The sequence below is a fragment of the Quercus robur genome, chromosome 12 (assembly GCF_932294415.1).
Source record: "Quercus robur chromosome 12, dhQueRobu3.1, whole genome shotgun sequence".
NCBI classification, from domain to species: domain Eukaryota; kingdom Viridiplantae; phylum Streptophyta; class Magnoliopsida; order Fagales; family Fagaceae; genus Quercus; species Quercus robur.
Genome location: NC_065545.1, coordinates 19,607,838 through 19,621,976, shown reverse-complemented (window position 1 = coordinate 19,621,976; position 14,139 = coordinate 19,607,838). Strand labels below are relative to the sequence as shown.

Sequence of the window (14,139 nt, the reverse complement as noted above, 5' to 3'; positions counted from 1 at the left end):
GTGATTGGTCGTTTTGTTTATGGTTATTTAATGAGCAATGACTAATTACATATCTTAGTTAATAATTTAATCACTTTTTTTTTTTTTTGAGAGCTTCTCCATGTCAAAGCTACCGTTGTCTAAAGGTTCTTACGTACCAATCATAATGAAGTCTGGACTTATGTTTGTGTCCAAGAAGCTCTTTTCATGAACAATCTCTGTTTGTGTTTGAATTCTAGCTGTAAATTGTACATGCCAAAGTTGGAACCCAAAAAAAAAAAAAAAAAAAAAAATTATCAAACTCCACTCTAGAGAGGTAAAAAACAATCTCATAATTGCCAATAGCTGATAATGTATTAAAAAAAAAATGGAATAATCAGTAAGCGCCATAAAAGAACTACATCAGCTCTCAAAACCTTATCTTTAAACTCCTAATCAACTAGAATAACATGTAAGCACCATAAAAGTCAAATGAAGATATAAAGAAACACACAAAAAACCTTATTAAATTAAATATTAACAAATAGCAAGAAAATTTACAACTGATGAAGGCTTCTATCAAGTCTTTTACCTATCATCTTCACATCTGAATAGACTTTCTTCATACTGATTTCTACACATATGTTTAAGACAATACTCCTCACTTCCAGAAGTCACTGATACCCAGTGATCATTCAGTGACCCTTTCGGAAGTGTTAGTAGATGATCATTAACTGCCTTTTTCTTTTGACCTTGCCCTGAGATTCTTTAGACCAAGATATAACCATCCTTTCTAAGACTGCTATATTCTGAAGCAAAAGTCCTCACCACAAGTACTTCTTTTTCAGTTCCAAGAAAATCACCAATTTTGGTAATTTTGCAGGCCCTCCCTCCCCATTGGTTCCTCAAATGATCCTTCAACTTCATAACTGATACTAGATGAATAACCAAGTGCTCGATGTGCAAGAAAAATTAGCCATGGTTGCTTTTGCCTATCGACTGATGCCAAGCAATGCTCAATGATAAAAATTAGCCATGTGTAGTACTATTCTGTCATGGCCTGTTCGTGATAAAAATGTATACGAGAGGAGACCAATGCTTTGAGTCAATATCCTGATTATGGAATACACTAATATTAGGAAACAATAAGTTTGTACTGGCAATAACAAAATTAACAAAATCTATATGAATAAATAGATTAAAAATTATTATTCTTTGATGTATAAAGTTTATTCTTAATATCTTTGTTCACATGTCAATGATATTTTACTCACCATAATTAAAAAAACAACTATCAAATGAGTAAAGCATCAAATTACAGGGAATAAAGAAACATAATGCAAAAGTACACATGTAGAAAAGATGCAAGGGATCTAGAAGTCATAGAATCCTAGAATACGTGAAAAGCAAATGGACCCCCAGGCCAAATAAATTTCCAACTTCTTGAAAGTCAAATTTCCTGAGTAATTGAGAATAAAGAAGTATACTATTCTGATGTGCTCAAGAATCTCCTGACTCTTTTTTCACCATCACTAACAATTTTTTTTCTTAGAAAAAAAAAAGTAGGAAAAAAGGGTTAGGATTTATCATCACATGTTGTACATGATTGATGAGGTCCACTAAGTTCCAACTTATTACTCTCATTTTGAAACTTAATTGAATTCACATCAATCATTTTCATGAAAAATAATCTAGTGCAGGGGTGGACTCAAAATAGAATAAAAATTATGACCAGCTACTAACATCCAAGAATGTACTACAAGGTGATACTCATAACAAGCCCATGTATAAATTAAAATTCTTTATCTTCACTCCCATCCAACCTAAAATAAATAAATAAACAGTAGATCAACACTATTTTTTACAAATGAACAAACTTACTTATTTATAATTTAGGAAAAAAATTGACTACTGTCTAAATTTGCCTTACATAATGAACAGGGATCAATAAAAACATCAACCAACATGGCAACATAGATAATCAAAGAAGTTTCATGGTTTAAGTATATACAATCATCATAGTTTTCTCACCTGCTAGTGACCAAAAGGAGTAATAGAAGAATTAAAACCTACTGGGTTGTGTTCCTAGCAAACCTGCGAAACCAAAAGGGAACCAAAAATTAAAAACAGTCAAGCAATAAAGGGACCAAACGGAAATTTTAAATATATATAATAAAAAATAAAAACCAGATGGAAAAATGAATGAAAAAAAGGGATGTACCGAAATTTAGAGGCGATAAACGACAGATTTCGCGAACAAAGAGAGATGTAGAGAGAGATAGAGGAAACCACACGAGAGGGGAGAGTGACAATCCTATGCTATGGGCCCAAGGCAACACGAAGGAAATTAGGTACCAATGCATTTATTAGTAAAAGATTAGGAGGACTCAAACTCAATATCAAAGTTTTGTTGACCCAAGACTTGGCCATTGGAAACTCATTTTTATGTTTTGTATCTTAGATTTGTCCATTAAATTTCAATCATTTAGTTACATTGGTTGAATTTATAGAGTGACACTAATTTATGTGAGACTATAATCTCATTCCTATGCTTTGAAACAAAGAGTGTCCAATTTATAATAAAGATTTTGTTTTCCATTCATTAAAATTAAGAGGTGTATAAGAGGTTAGTCTTAGTAATTATACACAAAATAGACAATCAAACATATTTCTCAATTTAATAAAAAGTCCAAAGAGATAAATAGAGTCACAAATAACGAGTGAGATGCATGTCCAATTATGACCACATGTAAATATAGCATTTATTTAAATATGCTCGAATAAGCTCTTCACATAATTATAATATATAAGATAACCTAATCATATTTTGGTTTGTCCATGTATGGAATGAACTTGTAATTATCATGGAATCGACTTTTTTTTTTTGAGAATAATCTTGGAATCGACTTAAGCATCAAATTATAGATAATAAATTCATAATCCTAACCCATTTCAATTTTAAACTGAACAGGTATATTATTATTTTTTATTACAACTAGGTAAGAGGGATCATGAACTAAGAAATATTTATAGTTAACTCTTTGTGCATAGTTGAAGTTTAATCTAAGGAATGAATAGTTGCATAGATCATTATTAGAATAATAGATTATCAAATCATTCAAATAAATTATTTAACAGCTGCATAAATTTTTTTTTTTTTTGGTAAAACAGAAGAACAATGAGTAGAATTTCATTCTCAAGGTGGATGTTGTCTTATTTATTTTTTTTTTTTTGATGGGAGAATGTTGTCTTATTTTATTCAGGGCATGCTTAGGAAGAAGTGATTTCCTATGTAGCTGTCTTATTGGGAATAATGAAAACATTTCTAGATACTCAAAGGATTTATATCCAAAGCAAGTTTAAAGTGAATTCAATGAAGTGTGTGTGGGGGTGAGGAAGAATGGAAATGACTTTTTGAAACCCAAATGAATATAATTGCTATAAAGCAAGCAGTCATCTTTGCACTCGTATGTCAAGCAAGTTAAGGAATATGATTTTTTTAATTTTTTTTATAAAAGAAGTACACAAATTATTGTGATTGATGTGTAATAAAATTAGTATTAATAATGAATTCATGTAAAAGTAATATTGCTACCATTATAAAAATTGTGTCAACAATTACAAAATATTGTCATGTAGCTAATATTCTTTTAAAAAAATTATTATGCAAATTTATTAGGGTAAATCCGAAACCAAATTGGTAAAGTCTCGTAGATTATGGTTTGATTAATATGTTCATTCTGTACATATACGTGAAATGATTACCAAGTGGAAGTAGTGTGGAACTCCAAAAACCAGTGAAGGGGCTGGCCCGCAGGGAATCTATTGGGTTAAAAAAAAATCAGTTTTTGAAGCGGCCCATATTCTATCGTAAATGGGCCTCTGAATGCTTGGTTCTACCTAATAATTTTTTGTTTATTAAAGCTCTGTTAATTTATCCCAAAATAAAAGTGCACCAAAAAATAAAAAATCTTTGTGAAGCTCACTAATTATTTTATTTTTATTTTAATAGACGTGCATATATTGGCTGATTTTCTTTATTTGCTTTTGGAGCATGGGTGCTTCATATATATATATATATATATATATATATATATATATAAACACATACTTTTTTTTTTTTTTTTTTTTTTTGGTGTGGTTCTTGGGCAAGAGATCTTTGCTGATAAATGATAACGCTATAAAAGTCAAACAAGTAGAAATTTGATTGATAATAATTTGGGCATAAAGTCATATATACTTTTTTTTGGGTTAGTAATAATATTAAACTATTGGACGGAACCTCTGAAGTCTCAACAAATTAATACAGTTTATTTATTTATTTTTTTTTTAACCCCAATGTGTATCATAAGCACGTGGAGATTTTAAAATCATCTCATCATTTTTTTGTGGCAAAATTCTACGGTACCTATATTTTTCTTTAGGGAATAGTATCCATTATGATTATTGTAAGAACACGGTTTAAGTCCTAAGCCCAAAAAGTAAGTGGATTTAGGCCCAATGAGTCCAATATAATGAATTTGTAAAGAGTGGATTGGAAAACTAAGTTCTAATGAGTTGGGTAGCAATTATAATAGATCAAAATGACAATAAAGTAAAAGTAAACTGGTTTTATCTAAAGCAAATCACCCTCGGCACAGTCCAAGGAGATCAGTTCTTGTATATATTATTTTGGAGTTGGTTACAAATACAGTGCTAATTGCTATGGTGTTTCTTTCCTCTCTGATCTTCTCTCCTTTTCTCTCAAAGCCTCCCTTTTATTTTATACTATCTTTTTCCTTTCATCTCTGTCATTTACGTGTAAAGCAGATTGTTGGTGTTGATCCTTGTCACATCAGCACCTTCCTAAAGTCTTTTGGGAGTAGCTGTAAGGCTGAAAACTACTGTTCAGGTATCACTTCCTCATTAATGCAGCCAGAGAGTTAGCTGCAAAACATTTAATGCGGTGATAGCAGCTTTCCCTTAGATATTTCCCAGCTCCCCATTTGTCCTTTACGTTCACAATGCATATCCTTATCAACAGAACTTCCTGGAACGCCGCTTTAGACAGAACACACTTTTTGCCCTTGGCTTAGTTTAGCTGAGGAGATACTCCTCCTCGGCCTGCCTTCCCCAGCCTTCCCGTTCGTAGCTCGCTCACGGAGCTCTGAGTTTCACATCTTCATTACTGTTTATCTGTCCTCGGACCACTAAGCGTCCTCAGACAAGGACCAAGGCCCAACATATATTCTTGGACCCATCAATCATACAATATCCCCTCAAAACTCTGGTTTTTTCCCTCATATCCGAGGAGAAAAAGTGGGGTTTTGACTCTGGTAATTGAACCCATATGTTTCTTTGATTTCCACACGTGAGAACATTGCTTTGCGTGTCCCGTGATTGTTCCTGATGCTTCGGAGCCCGCGACGTCTCATTAAATGCTCTAGGTGGTGCTTTGTTCCCCGCATCTTATGATGAGAAGCAAATCCTACGGCTGGTATTTCTCCTTGAATTTTAAGCGGGATAACTCTCTCTTAATTCTGCCTCCTATATAAGGCACGTAGTGGGTTTACTTTTTCTTTTACTTCACAAATTTGCAAAATCTTAAGATTTTCAAACTCTCAAGCTTTCAAGACTTCCCAAATCTCCCAACTCTCAAGAAGTTCCTGAAGTGTCACATGTTTTCATTTTCATAAGTCTCTACATTCTTAAGTTCATCCCTTCTCAGCCAACCTCCTCGGCCTTTTAATCTTCAGTTCCTTTTTAAAAACATTTCCCTTACTTCCCCTTAGTTTGCTTAGATGGGTAGATTCAAGCACCGGTCGTTATGGAGGGTTTTAGGGCAAAATATCACATTCCACAGGGAGTTGCCCTGCGGTATTGTGCTTCAGATAAGGTGGTTATAGATAGAAATGAAGGGGAGGCTGTGATTCCTATGATCGCCTTAATAGAAGGAGGAATGACGTTTCCCATGGGTAGGGTAACCTGAGACTACCTAATCAACCATAGGCTGTGTCCTCACTAGTGCACGCCCAACCTATTTAGAGTTTTAGGTAGCGTCGATGCTCTCAACAAGCAAATGGGTTTGAGACTCACCCTGGCACGATGTCGTCCATATGTACGAGTGTCATTCACTTGCTTACTCGGGGTATTACCTTAAGTCCAAGTCCTTCATTGTTAGGCTTGTATCGTGTCTTCCCAAGTCCAACAAGAGCATGAAGGACGACTATTTAATCGCCTCTGGGGAATGGCACAACGGTCTTTACTGTCCAACTCGGGAGGGAGAGCCAGGTGGGGTACCCTAAGGTTAGGTCCCTTGACACGAGATTTAGTTCTTTTAGCTTTGCTACTCTTCCCTTTAGTATTTCATTTTCCTTTGATGATGAGTTTTATTAGTCTGGCCGTGTTCTGTTCCTCGGCTGTTTTTGCAGATAAAAGGCATGTAGCGCCCCGCCTCAGTTTGGTCAACGTCGCGGACCTCAACAGAGTCCTAAGGTCTGAGGTGTTTGTGAGTGAGGACAGGCAGCTGAGAGCAGTCCACCTCATCCTAGACTTCGAACCGCTATCAGACAATTTCTAGGAAGTGGGCCATGCTATTAGGGTAGGCGATCCTTGGCTATGCAAGATAGACGTCTCAGTACCTGGGTTCCTTACCTGTGAGGATGTTGTGCCAGTTGAGGTGCCTCCTCAACTTGCCTTCCCTGAAGCAGCGGCTCCAAGGGAAGAAACTTCTTCCTCATGCTTATCACTCGAGGAGGAAATAGACCAATTCCAACTCGAGGAAGAAAGGGAGGAGCAGGGGAATCCTGTCATCCACATATCAGACCCGGAGGACAAGTTTGACAGGATCTCAGGTGTTCGCACCCCAGGTCTCATACTTACAAAAATAGATGACAGCTCCAAGGAGGAAGAAGAAGAGATGTCACTCAATTCGAGGAAAGGCTTAAAGGACCTCCTCGTGGGGAGGAATAAAGGGTCATCTTCTGAGGAGGCCCAAAGTCCCAGCCCCCCTTTTCTTTTCCCCCTCCTCCCCCTCCTATTATTGGCCTGCTCCCCATACCCAATTTGAAGAAGAAAGAGCAGGAAGTGGAGGAGGGTGAGGTGGTCCGCCAAGAGACCAAGCAAAAAATGGCCCAAGACAAAGGGCGAGCTACCTCAGTGGAGAGCAGGGAGGACCCGGGTGTGGCCGAGGTGTGCCAACAACACCACATCTAGGTTCCTCGGCTGGAGTTAGACGAAGCTGTCATTCCATGGAACTTCTCTATTAGGGAGTTTCAGAGAGGGCATTCCTCTTACGTAATTGAGACCCTGGAGTAGCCCCTCCTCCTGACAAAATACATGGTTGCTCTGAGGCACATGAGGCAGCCAGACCTCTTCATATCCTTGAAAAGGGATCTAGCCCTGGTAGGTTCACTGTCATACCTTTTAGTTTAAATGCTAAGTTTCCCTGCCTGTTTGCTTTATTATCACAAATTCATTGTACGTATGTATTATTATTATTATTATTATTATTTTACATGGTATTCCCTTGTTGTTTTTGCACAGGCTATCCAGGAAGTTTTTGTAGCCGAAAAGTGGGTTAGGAATGCTCGAAATGATGCCTGGGTTGAGGCCAACCTCTGCACCGAGGCCAACAAGGCCTTGGGCACATTTGAACAGAAAAATAAAGAGCTTACTAGTAAGCTGGTTGCTGAGGAGAGGGCGCGTTTGAGTGCCAAGGTGGGCTTGAAGAATGCCCAGGACCAAGTTGAGGACCAGCGCAAAAAACTCTATCACACTGAGATAGAGCTACCTACTCAGAAATAGCTGGTCCTGGAGCTAAAGTCAGACCTGCAGAAGGTCAAGGAAGCAGCTCGAACGACCAAGGAAGCTGCTAAGGCTTCGGAGCAAGCATCCTACGAGCGTAGGGTGCAAGAGACTGAGATACGACTGGCAAATGAGCTGGCGGAGGTGTGCAGAGATTACTGCAAGGAGGTGTAGGTAGAAGTGCTCAACCGAGCAAGAGTCCCTACTACCTCCGAGTGGAGGCTTGCTGAGAACATATTCTTCTCGGAGGACATTCAAGAAGTTCTAGTGGTGTCCTTCCTCCTACTGTTCCTGCCCTTCCCCCCTTGAAGCAGCCCTCCACCACTCAGGCCTCTCTTCCTCCTTCCGAAGTCTCCAAAGGGCCCAGTAAGGAGGCTGAGGTGGCCAAGGGTAAGGAGGCTAGCCAGGGAGGTCCTTAACTCGAGGATAAGGGCAAAGGCAAGGAGGTCAAAGCCCTACCAGAAGCCAAGGGTAAAGAGGCTGCCCTCAAGATCAAGGATGCCGACTCCAAGGCCAAGGATACTGCTGCCAAAGCCAAGGATGCTGTTGCCAAGGCCAAAGATGCTGAATCCATAGCCAAGGATACTAATGCCAAAGATGACCCTCCCCGCACCAAGGCATAGTTTTAGGATTTTTCCTTTCTTTTTTTTTTTTTTTTTTTTTTTTTTGGTGGCAGTTTGCTGTTGTATACAATGTACCTTCCTTTTATTCAATGAAAAGACTTCACTTTTTACTTTATGAATCTTTCTTTTTCCCTGTAATATCTGATGAGACTTAGGATTGATGATGTTGCTAACAGTAGTAGATTGTTGCTAGTTCAAATAAATTAAACACGTATAAATAGCAAAGAAAATGATCATGTGCTTGTACTGAGAACCGAGCCACCAACAGGGAAGGCTAAATCTCATGGAGATGAACAAAACACTTACTAGAAAAAGATCTGAGGGACCAGACATAGTCCTGGTTCTGCTTAACACTTATGCAAATAATCAAGGATATTAACTTACCCAAGGCAAGTGATCCGAGGAGCCAGATATAGCCAGAGATGTGTTTTAATACTTAGAAAAATAGATAGAGAATGTTAATTTACCCAAGACATGTGATCCGAGGAGCCAGACATAACCAAGGTTCTATTTAACACTTCAATGAATAACATGAAGTATTAATTTACCTAAAGTATGTGGTCCGAGGAACCAAGCATGACTAAGGTTCTGTTTAACACTTAGAAATATGTCATAAAGTATTAATTTACCCAAAACATGTGGTTCAAGGAACCAGGCATGACTAAGGTTCTATTTAACACTTAGAAAGATGTCATTAAGTATTAATTTACCCAAAGCATGTGATCCGAGGAACCAAGCATGACTAAGGTTCTGTTTAACACATAGAAAGATGTCATAAAGTATTAATTTACCCAAAGCATGTGGTCCAAGAAACCAAGCATGACTAAGATTTTGTTTAACACTTAGAAATGTGTTATAAAGTATTAATTTACCCAAAGCATGTAGTCCGAGGAACCAGACATGACTAAAGTTTTGTTTAATACTTAGAAATAGTGATTGGAAATATCAGTTTACCCAAGGTATATGGTCCAAGAAGCCAGGTATGACCAAGGTTCTGTTTGATATTCAAATAAATAATATGAAGTATAACGCATAATGTAATAAATGACAATATGATAGGGAAAACTTTCATTAATAATAATACATTCTCAGGTTATTTACATTCCAGGGGCGTGGTACAACATTTTCATCTAGATCTTCAAGATAATATGCACATATTCCAGCCACCGAGGTGATGCGATATGACCATTCCCAGTTAGGCCCTAACTTTCCCCACGCTGGGTTCTTTGTAGCACCCAAAACCTTCCTTAATACCAATTCTCCAGGTGTTAATTGCCTTAATTTCACGTTGGCATCATAACCTTGCTTGAGCTTATGTTGATAATACGCCAATTGGACCATGGCATTTTCTCTTCGCTCCTCAATTAAGTCTAAGCTTTTCCCTAACAGCCCATCATTGTTGTTCGGAGTGAAAGAACTCATTCTCAAAGTTGGGAATCCAGTCTCCAGAGGAATAACAGCCTCGGCTCCATAAGTCATTGAAAAGGGTGTCTCCCCTGTTGACTTATGAGGTATGGTCTGATATGTTCAAAGGACATGTGACAGCTCTTCCACCAATTTTCCCTTCGCATCATCCAATCTCTTTTTGAGTCAATTCATTATGACCCTATTGACAGCCTCGGCCTGTCCATTCCCGTGTGGATAAGCCGGGGTGAAATACTTATTCGTAATTCCTAGGTAGCAACAGTACCTCCTGAAGGCTTTGCTATCAAATTGAAGACCATTGTCCAAGATGAGGGTATGGGGAATCCCAAACCGAGTGACAATATTTTTCCAAACAAATCTCTTGGCATCCACGTCCCTAATATTTGCCAATGGTTCAGCTTCGACCCACTTGGTGAAGTAATCCGTGCCAACTAGCAACCATCTCTTATTTCTTGTTGCCTTAGAGAAAGGTCTTACAATATCCAAGCCCCATTGAGCAAATGGCCAAGGGCTGGATAGAGGATTAAGGACTCCCTCTGGTTGGTGGATGTTTGGTGCGAATATTTGGCATTGATCATACTTCTTCACACACTCTTATGCTTCCTTCTGCATGTTCAGCCATCAGTATCCCTGAGTAAGGGCTCTATGAGACAAAAACCTGCCTCTCGTGTGGCTTCCACAAATTCCCTCATGTAACTCCTCAAGAAGTAGCTCTGATGCCTCAGGTGTATGCATAGCAAGTATGGCCCAAAAAAAGAGTGCTTGTACAGCTTTTGGTCCTCGGACAGCCAAAACCGATGAGCTTTTCTTCTCACCTTGTCAACCTCTGATTTCTCCTCAAGCAAAATATCCTCCTTGAGGAATAGCACTATGGAGTCCATCCAGCTAGGTCCTACCCTAATTTGATGGATATGGACCACCTCTCTCTTCTTCTCACTAGGCTTGCACAAGTTTTCAACAAAGATGACCCGAGGTAAACCTTGTGTCGAGGAGGTTGCAAGAGTGGCCAGAGAGTCAGCATATGTGTTTCCACTCCTAAAGATATGCAGCAAGTTGAAATACTCAAACCCTGATTGCAAGTGTCTCACCTGATTCAAATATTCTTGCATTCTCACATCCCTGGCCTCTAACTCCCCCTTCACCTGGCCTACGACCAATCTTGAATTTGAGAATATCTCCACTGCCTTTCCTCCCATTTTTTGAACCATGACCATCCCCACCAATAGAGCCTCATACTCAGCCTCATTATTTGTGACCGAAAAGCCTATTCTTAAGGATTTCTCAATAGTAATCTTCTCAGGAGATATTAACACTAGCCCCACTCCAGATCCTCTTTGATTCGCTGCACCATCAACATACACCCTCCAGGACAAAGGTTCCTACAAGGAGACCATGCCAACTAATTTTCCATCCATGCCCTGCAACCTTTTCTTCTAATGGGGATTTAGCAAACTAGGCCACTAAATTTGCGAGGACTTGACCCTTGACGAAGGTGCGATGCATATACTTGATGTCGAAAGTCCCTAGGATTGTACCCCACTTGGCAATCCTCCCTGTGAAATCAGCACTCCGAAGTAGTGATCGAAGCGGAGTTAAAACAACTACTGTATGGGATTGGAAGTAGTGGGGGAGTTTACATGTAGCATGTACTACTGCCAAAATGACCTTCTCCAGTGGTAGATAATGAACTTCTACTTCATGCAACTGTTTGCTTACATAGTAAACTAGCCTCTGTACACCATTATCAATTCGAATTAACACCAAGCTTACAGCATGAAAAGCCACAACAATGTAAGCAAACAAGACCTCGTCCACCTCAGGTCTGGACATGACAGGTTGTCGAGAAAGGTATTCCTTAAGCTGTTAAAAGGCAAATACACACTCCTCGATCCTCTCAAATCCCTTCCACTTATTTAATAACTGAAAGAATGGTCTACATCTGTCCGCTGACCGAGAGATAAACCGGTTCAGGGCATCGGTCATTCTTGTTAGCTTCTAGACTTCTTTGGGATTCCAAAGTGGTTGTAGACTATTAATTGCCTTAACCTGATCAGGGTTGACCTCAATTCCACGATGAGTGACCATATAGCCCAGAAACTTGCTTGATTCCACGCCAAAGGAGCACTTGAAAGTATTAAGACGCAGTTTGTGCCTCCTCTGTATTTTAAAAATATCCCCAAGGTCCCCTACATGCTTGGACACCACCTTACTCTTCACCACCATATTATCTATATAGACTTCAATATTTTTGCCCAATTGTAGCTCAAACATCCTAGTCATCATTCTCTGATAAATGGACCCTGCGTTCTTCAAACTAAAAGGCATCACTTTGTAGTGGTAATTTCCTGTAGGAGTGACAAAAGCTGTCTTTTCCTAATCACCCAAAGCTAGTGGTATTTAGTGGTATCCCTAGAAGGCATCTAAGAAGCTCATCCGAGGATGGCCTACAGTTGCATCCATTAACTGGTCTATTTGAGGCATAGGGAAAAAGTCTTTTGGACAGGCCTTATTTAAATCTGTGAAGTCCTTACACACCTGCCACTTCCCATTTTTCTTCTTTTGCCACTACAATATTGGCTAGCCACTCAGGATAAAACACCTCTTTAATAGTCCCAACCTGCTTAAGTTTCATCACCTCGTCTTTAACAGCATCAGAATGGTCCTTAGATGAGCGCCGAGATGGTTACTTTTTGGGGGTGACAGATGGATTGACATTCAAATGATGACAGATGAAACTCAGATCCACCCAAGAGCCTCGTAAGCACTCCATGCAAACACGTCAATATTCCTTCTGAGAAACTCTATCAGCTCTTCCTTCTCCTGAGGAGGTAGCTGAGCTCTGACCTAAAAAAATTTCTCTGGATCGTCACCTACAACAATTTTCTCTAAATCCTCACACTTCGCCTCCTCGGCTGTCCCTCCACGGGTAACACCGGAGTCCTTGATTGCTATAAACCTCTATCAGTAGAGGCCGAGGACTTGATTTCAAGCTGATGCATAATAGCGGCTACCAAACATTGTCTAGCCACGAATTGACTTCCCACTAGCTCCTTGATCTGATCCCCGGACGGATACTTCACTTTCAAATGGAGGGTGGAAGAAACAGCCCCCAGGGTATGGAGCCAAGGCCGTGCTACAATGGCTGTGTATGGAGAATAAGGATCCACCACAATAAAATCCATCTCCACCACCTCAGAGCCTGCCTGCACGGGTAGTCTAATTTGACCCTTTGGAATAACAACCTTTCTATCAAAGCCCACCAGAGGTGAATCATAACTCGTCAAATCTTCCGGCTTCAAATTTAGCCCATTGTATAAATCAGGATACATAATCTCAGCCCCACTACCCTGATCCACTAGTACCCTCTTCACATCATACCTCCTTATCCTGAGGGTGACCACCAGGGCGTCATCATGTGGTTGTATAGTCCCAGCCTTATCATTGTCCGAGAAGCTCAACGTTGGTCGGATCTCTACCCTAGCCCTCTTCGGCTCATGTCCAGAATCCTCAGTAGGTGGCTGAGCCACAGACATCACCCTAGACAGATGAGAACCAGTCCTCCATGGGGCAGTGAGGATGACGTTGATTATGCCCAAAAAGGCTCTCGAAGAAGCATCCCTCCGAGGTTCTGATCTTACCCGGCCCCCTTGACCACTGGGATGATACAAAAATTGCTTCAACCTTCCTTCTCGAACTAGCTGATCCCGATGATCCCACAAAGTTCTACAATCATCTGTGGTGTGCCCTTTATCCTGGTGGTATTAGCAGTGAAGGTTTTGATTGCGCTTCATGGGGTCGCCTCCCATCTTATTTGGCCATTTAAAGAATGACTCATTCTTGATCTTCTCCAAAACTTGGTGTACTGGTTCTCGGAACACCGCGTTAACCATTTGAGTATTGGTGGACCCCAATTGCCCAGCATAGTCTCTTTGGGGCCGATTATTGTTGTATCAGTCCGACTTGAAATTCCTCCTCTCCTGAGGGATAACCTTATCCTTCCCCTTCCCCTGTTGTTGGTCTTCTTCGACCCTCTTATACTTATCAATTCGGTCCATAGGCTAGCGTACACTGATAGCGGGTTTCCCAGTCAAAGACTTCTTCAAACCATGCTCAGCAGGTAGGCTGACCTTGAAAGTCTTGATGGCCACATCGTCAAAGTCACCATTTATCTCATTGAACATCTCCTAGTACCTGTCCGAGTATGTTTTCAGGGTCTCCCCTTCTCGCAATGTCATAGACAGCAGAGAATTTAAGGGCCGAGGTACCCTACTACATGTGATAAAGCGAGATCCAAATGCCCAGGTAAGTTCCTTAAAAGAATCTATAGAACCTGCCCCTAGGCCATCAA

At 39.9% G+C, this 14,139-nt stretch overlaps 1 protein-coding gene and 1 long non-coding RNA gene across 3 annotated transcripts; both read right to left on the bottom strand.

Moving 5' to 3' along the window:
* Positions 1-464: 464 nt before the first annotated feature.
* Positions 465-2,275, bottom strand: LOC126710293 (uncharacterized). Of its 2 annotated transcripts, none has more exons than XR_007649625.1 (3): positions 2,180-2,275; positions 1,970-2,052; positions 465-1,071 (listed from the first exon to the last, which is right to left on the bottom strand). It is a non-coding gene; the product is annotated as an uncharacterized LOC126710293 (long non-coding RNA). The 2 variants fall into 2 exon arrangements; XR_007649624.1 differs by having other exon boundaries at positions 1,990-2,052.
* Positions 2,276-12,739: 10,464 nt separating this feature from the next.
* On the bottom strand, positions 12,740-13,972 carry LOC126708247 (uncharacterized). Its single transcript, XM_050408049.1, has 2 exons — positions 13,859-13,972; positions 12,740-13,543 (listed from the first exon to the last, which is right to left on the bottom strand). Exons 1-2 carry the CDS (start codon positions 13,970-13,972, stop codon positions 12,740-12,742), a joined length of 918 nt encoding a protein of 305 aa, XP_050264006.1.
* Positions 13,973-14,139: the final 167 nt, after the last annotated feature.

Coding starts and splice junctions, on each gene's coding strand:
- LOC126708247 (XM_050408049.1), bottom strand. CDS start 13,972: ATGTTCAATGAGATAAATGGTGACTTTGACGATGTGGCCATCAAGACT. Junction 13,544..13,858: donor CTGGGAAACCCGCTATCAGT/GTACGCTAGCCT, acceptor TAATACCACCAG/GATAAAGGGCACACCACAGA.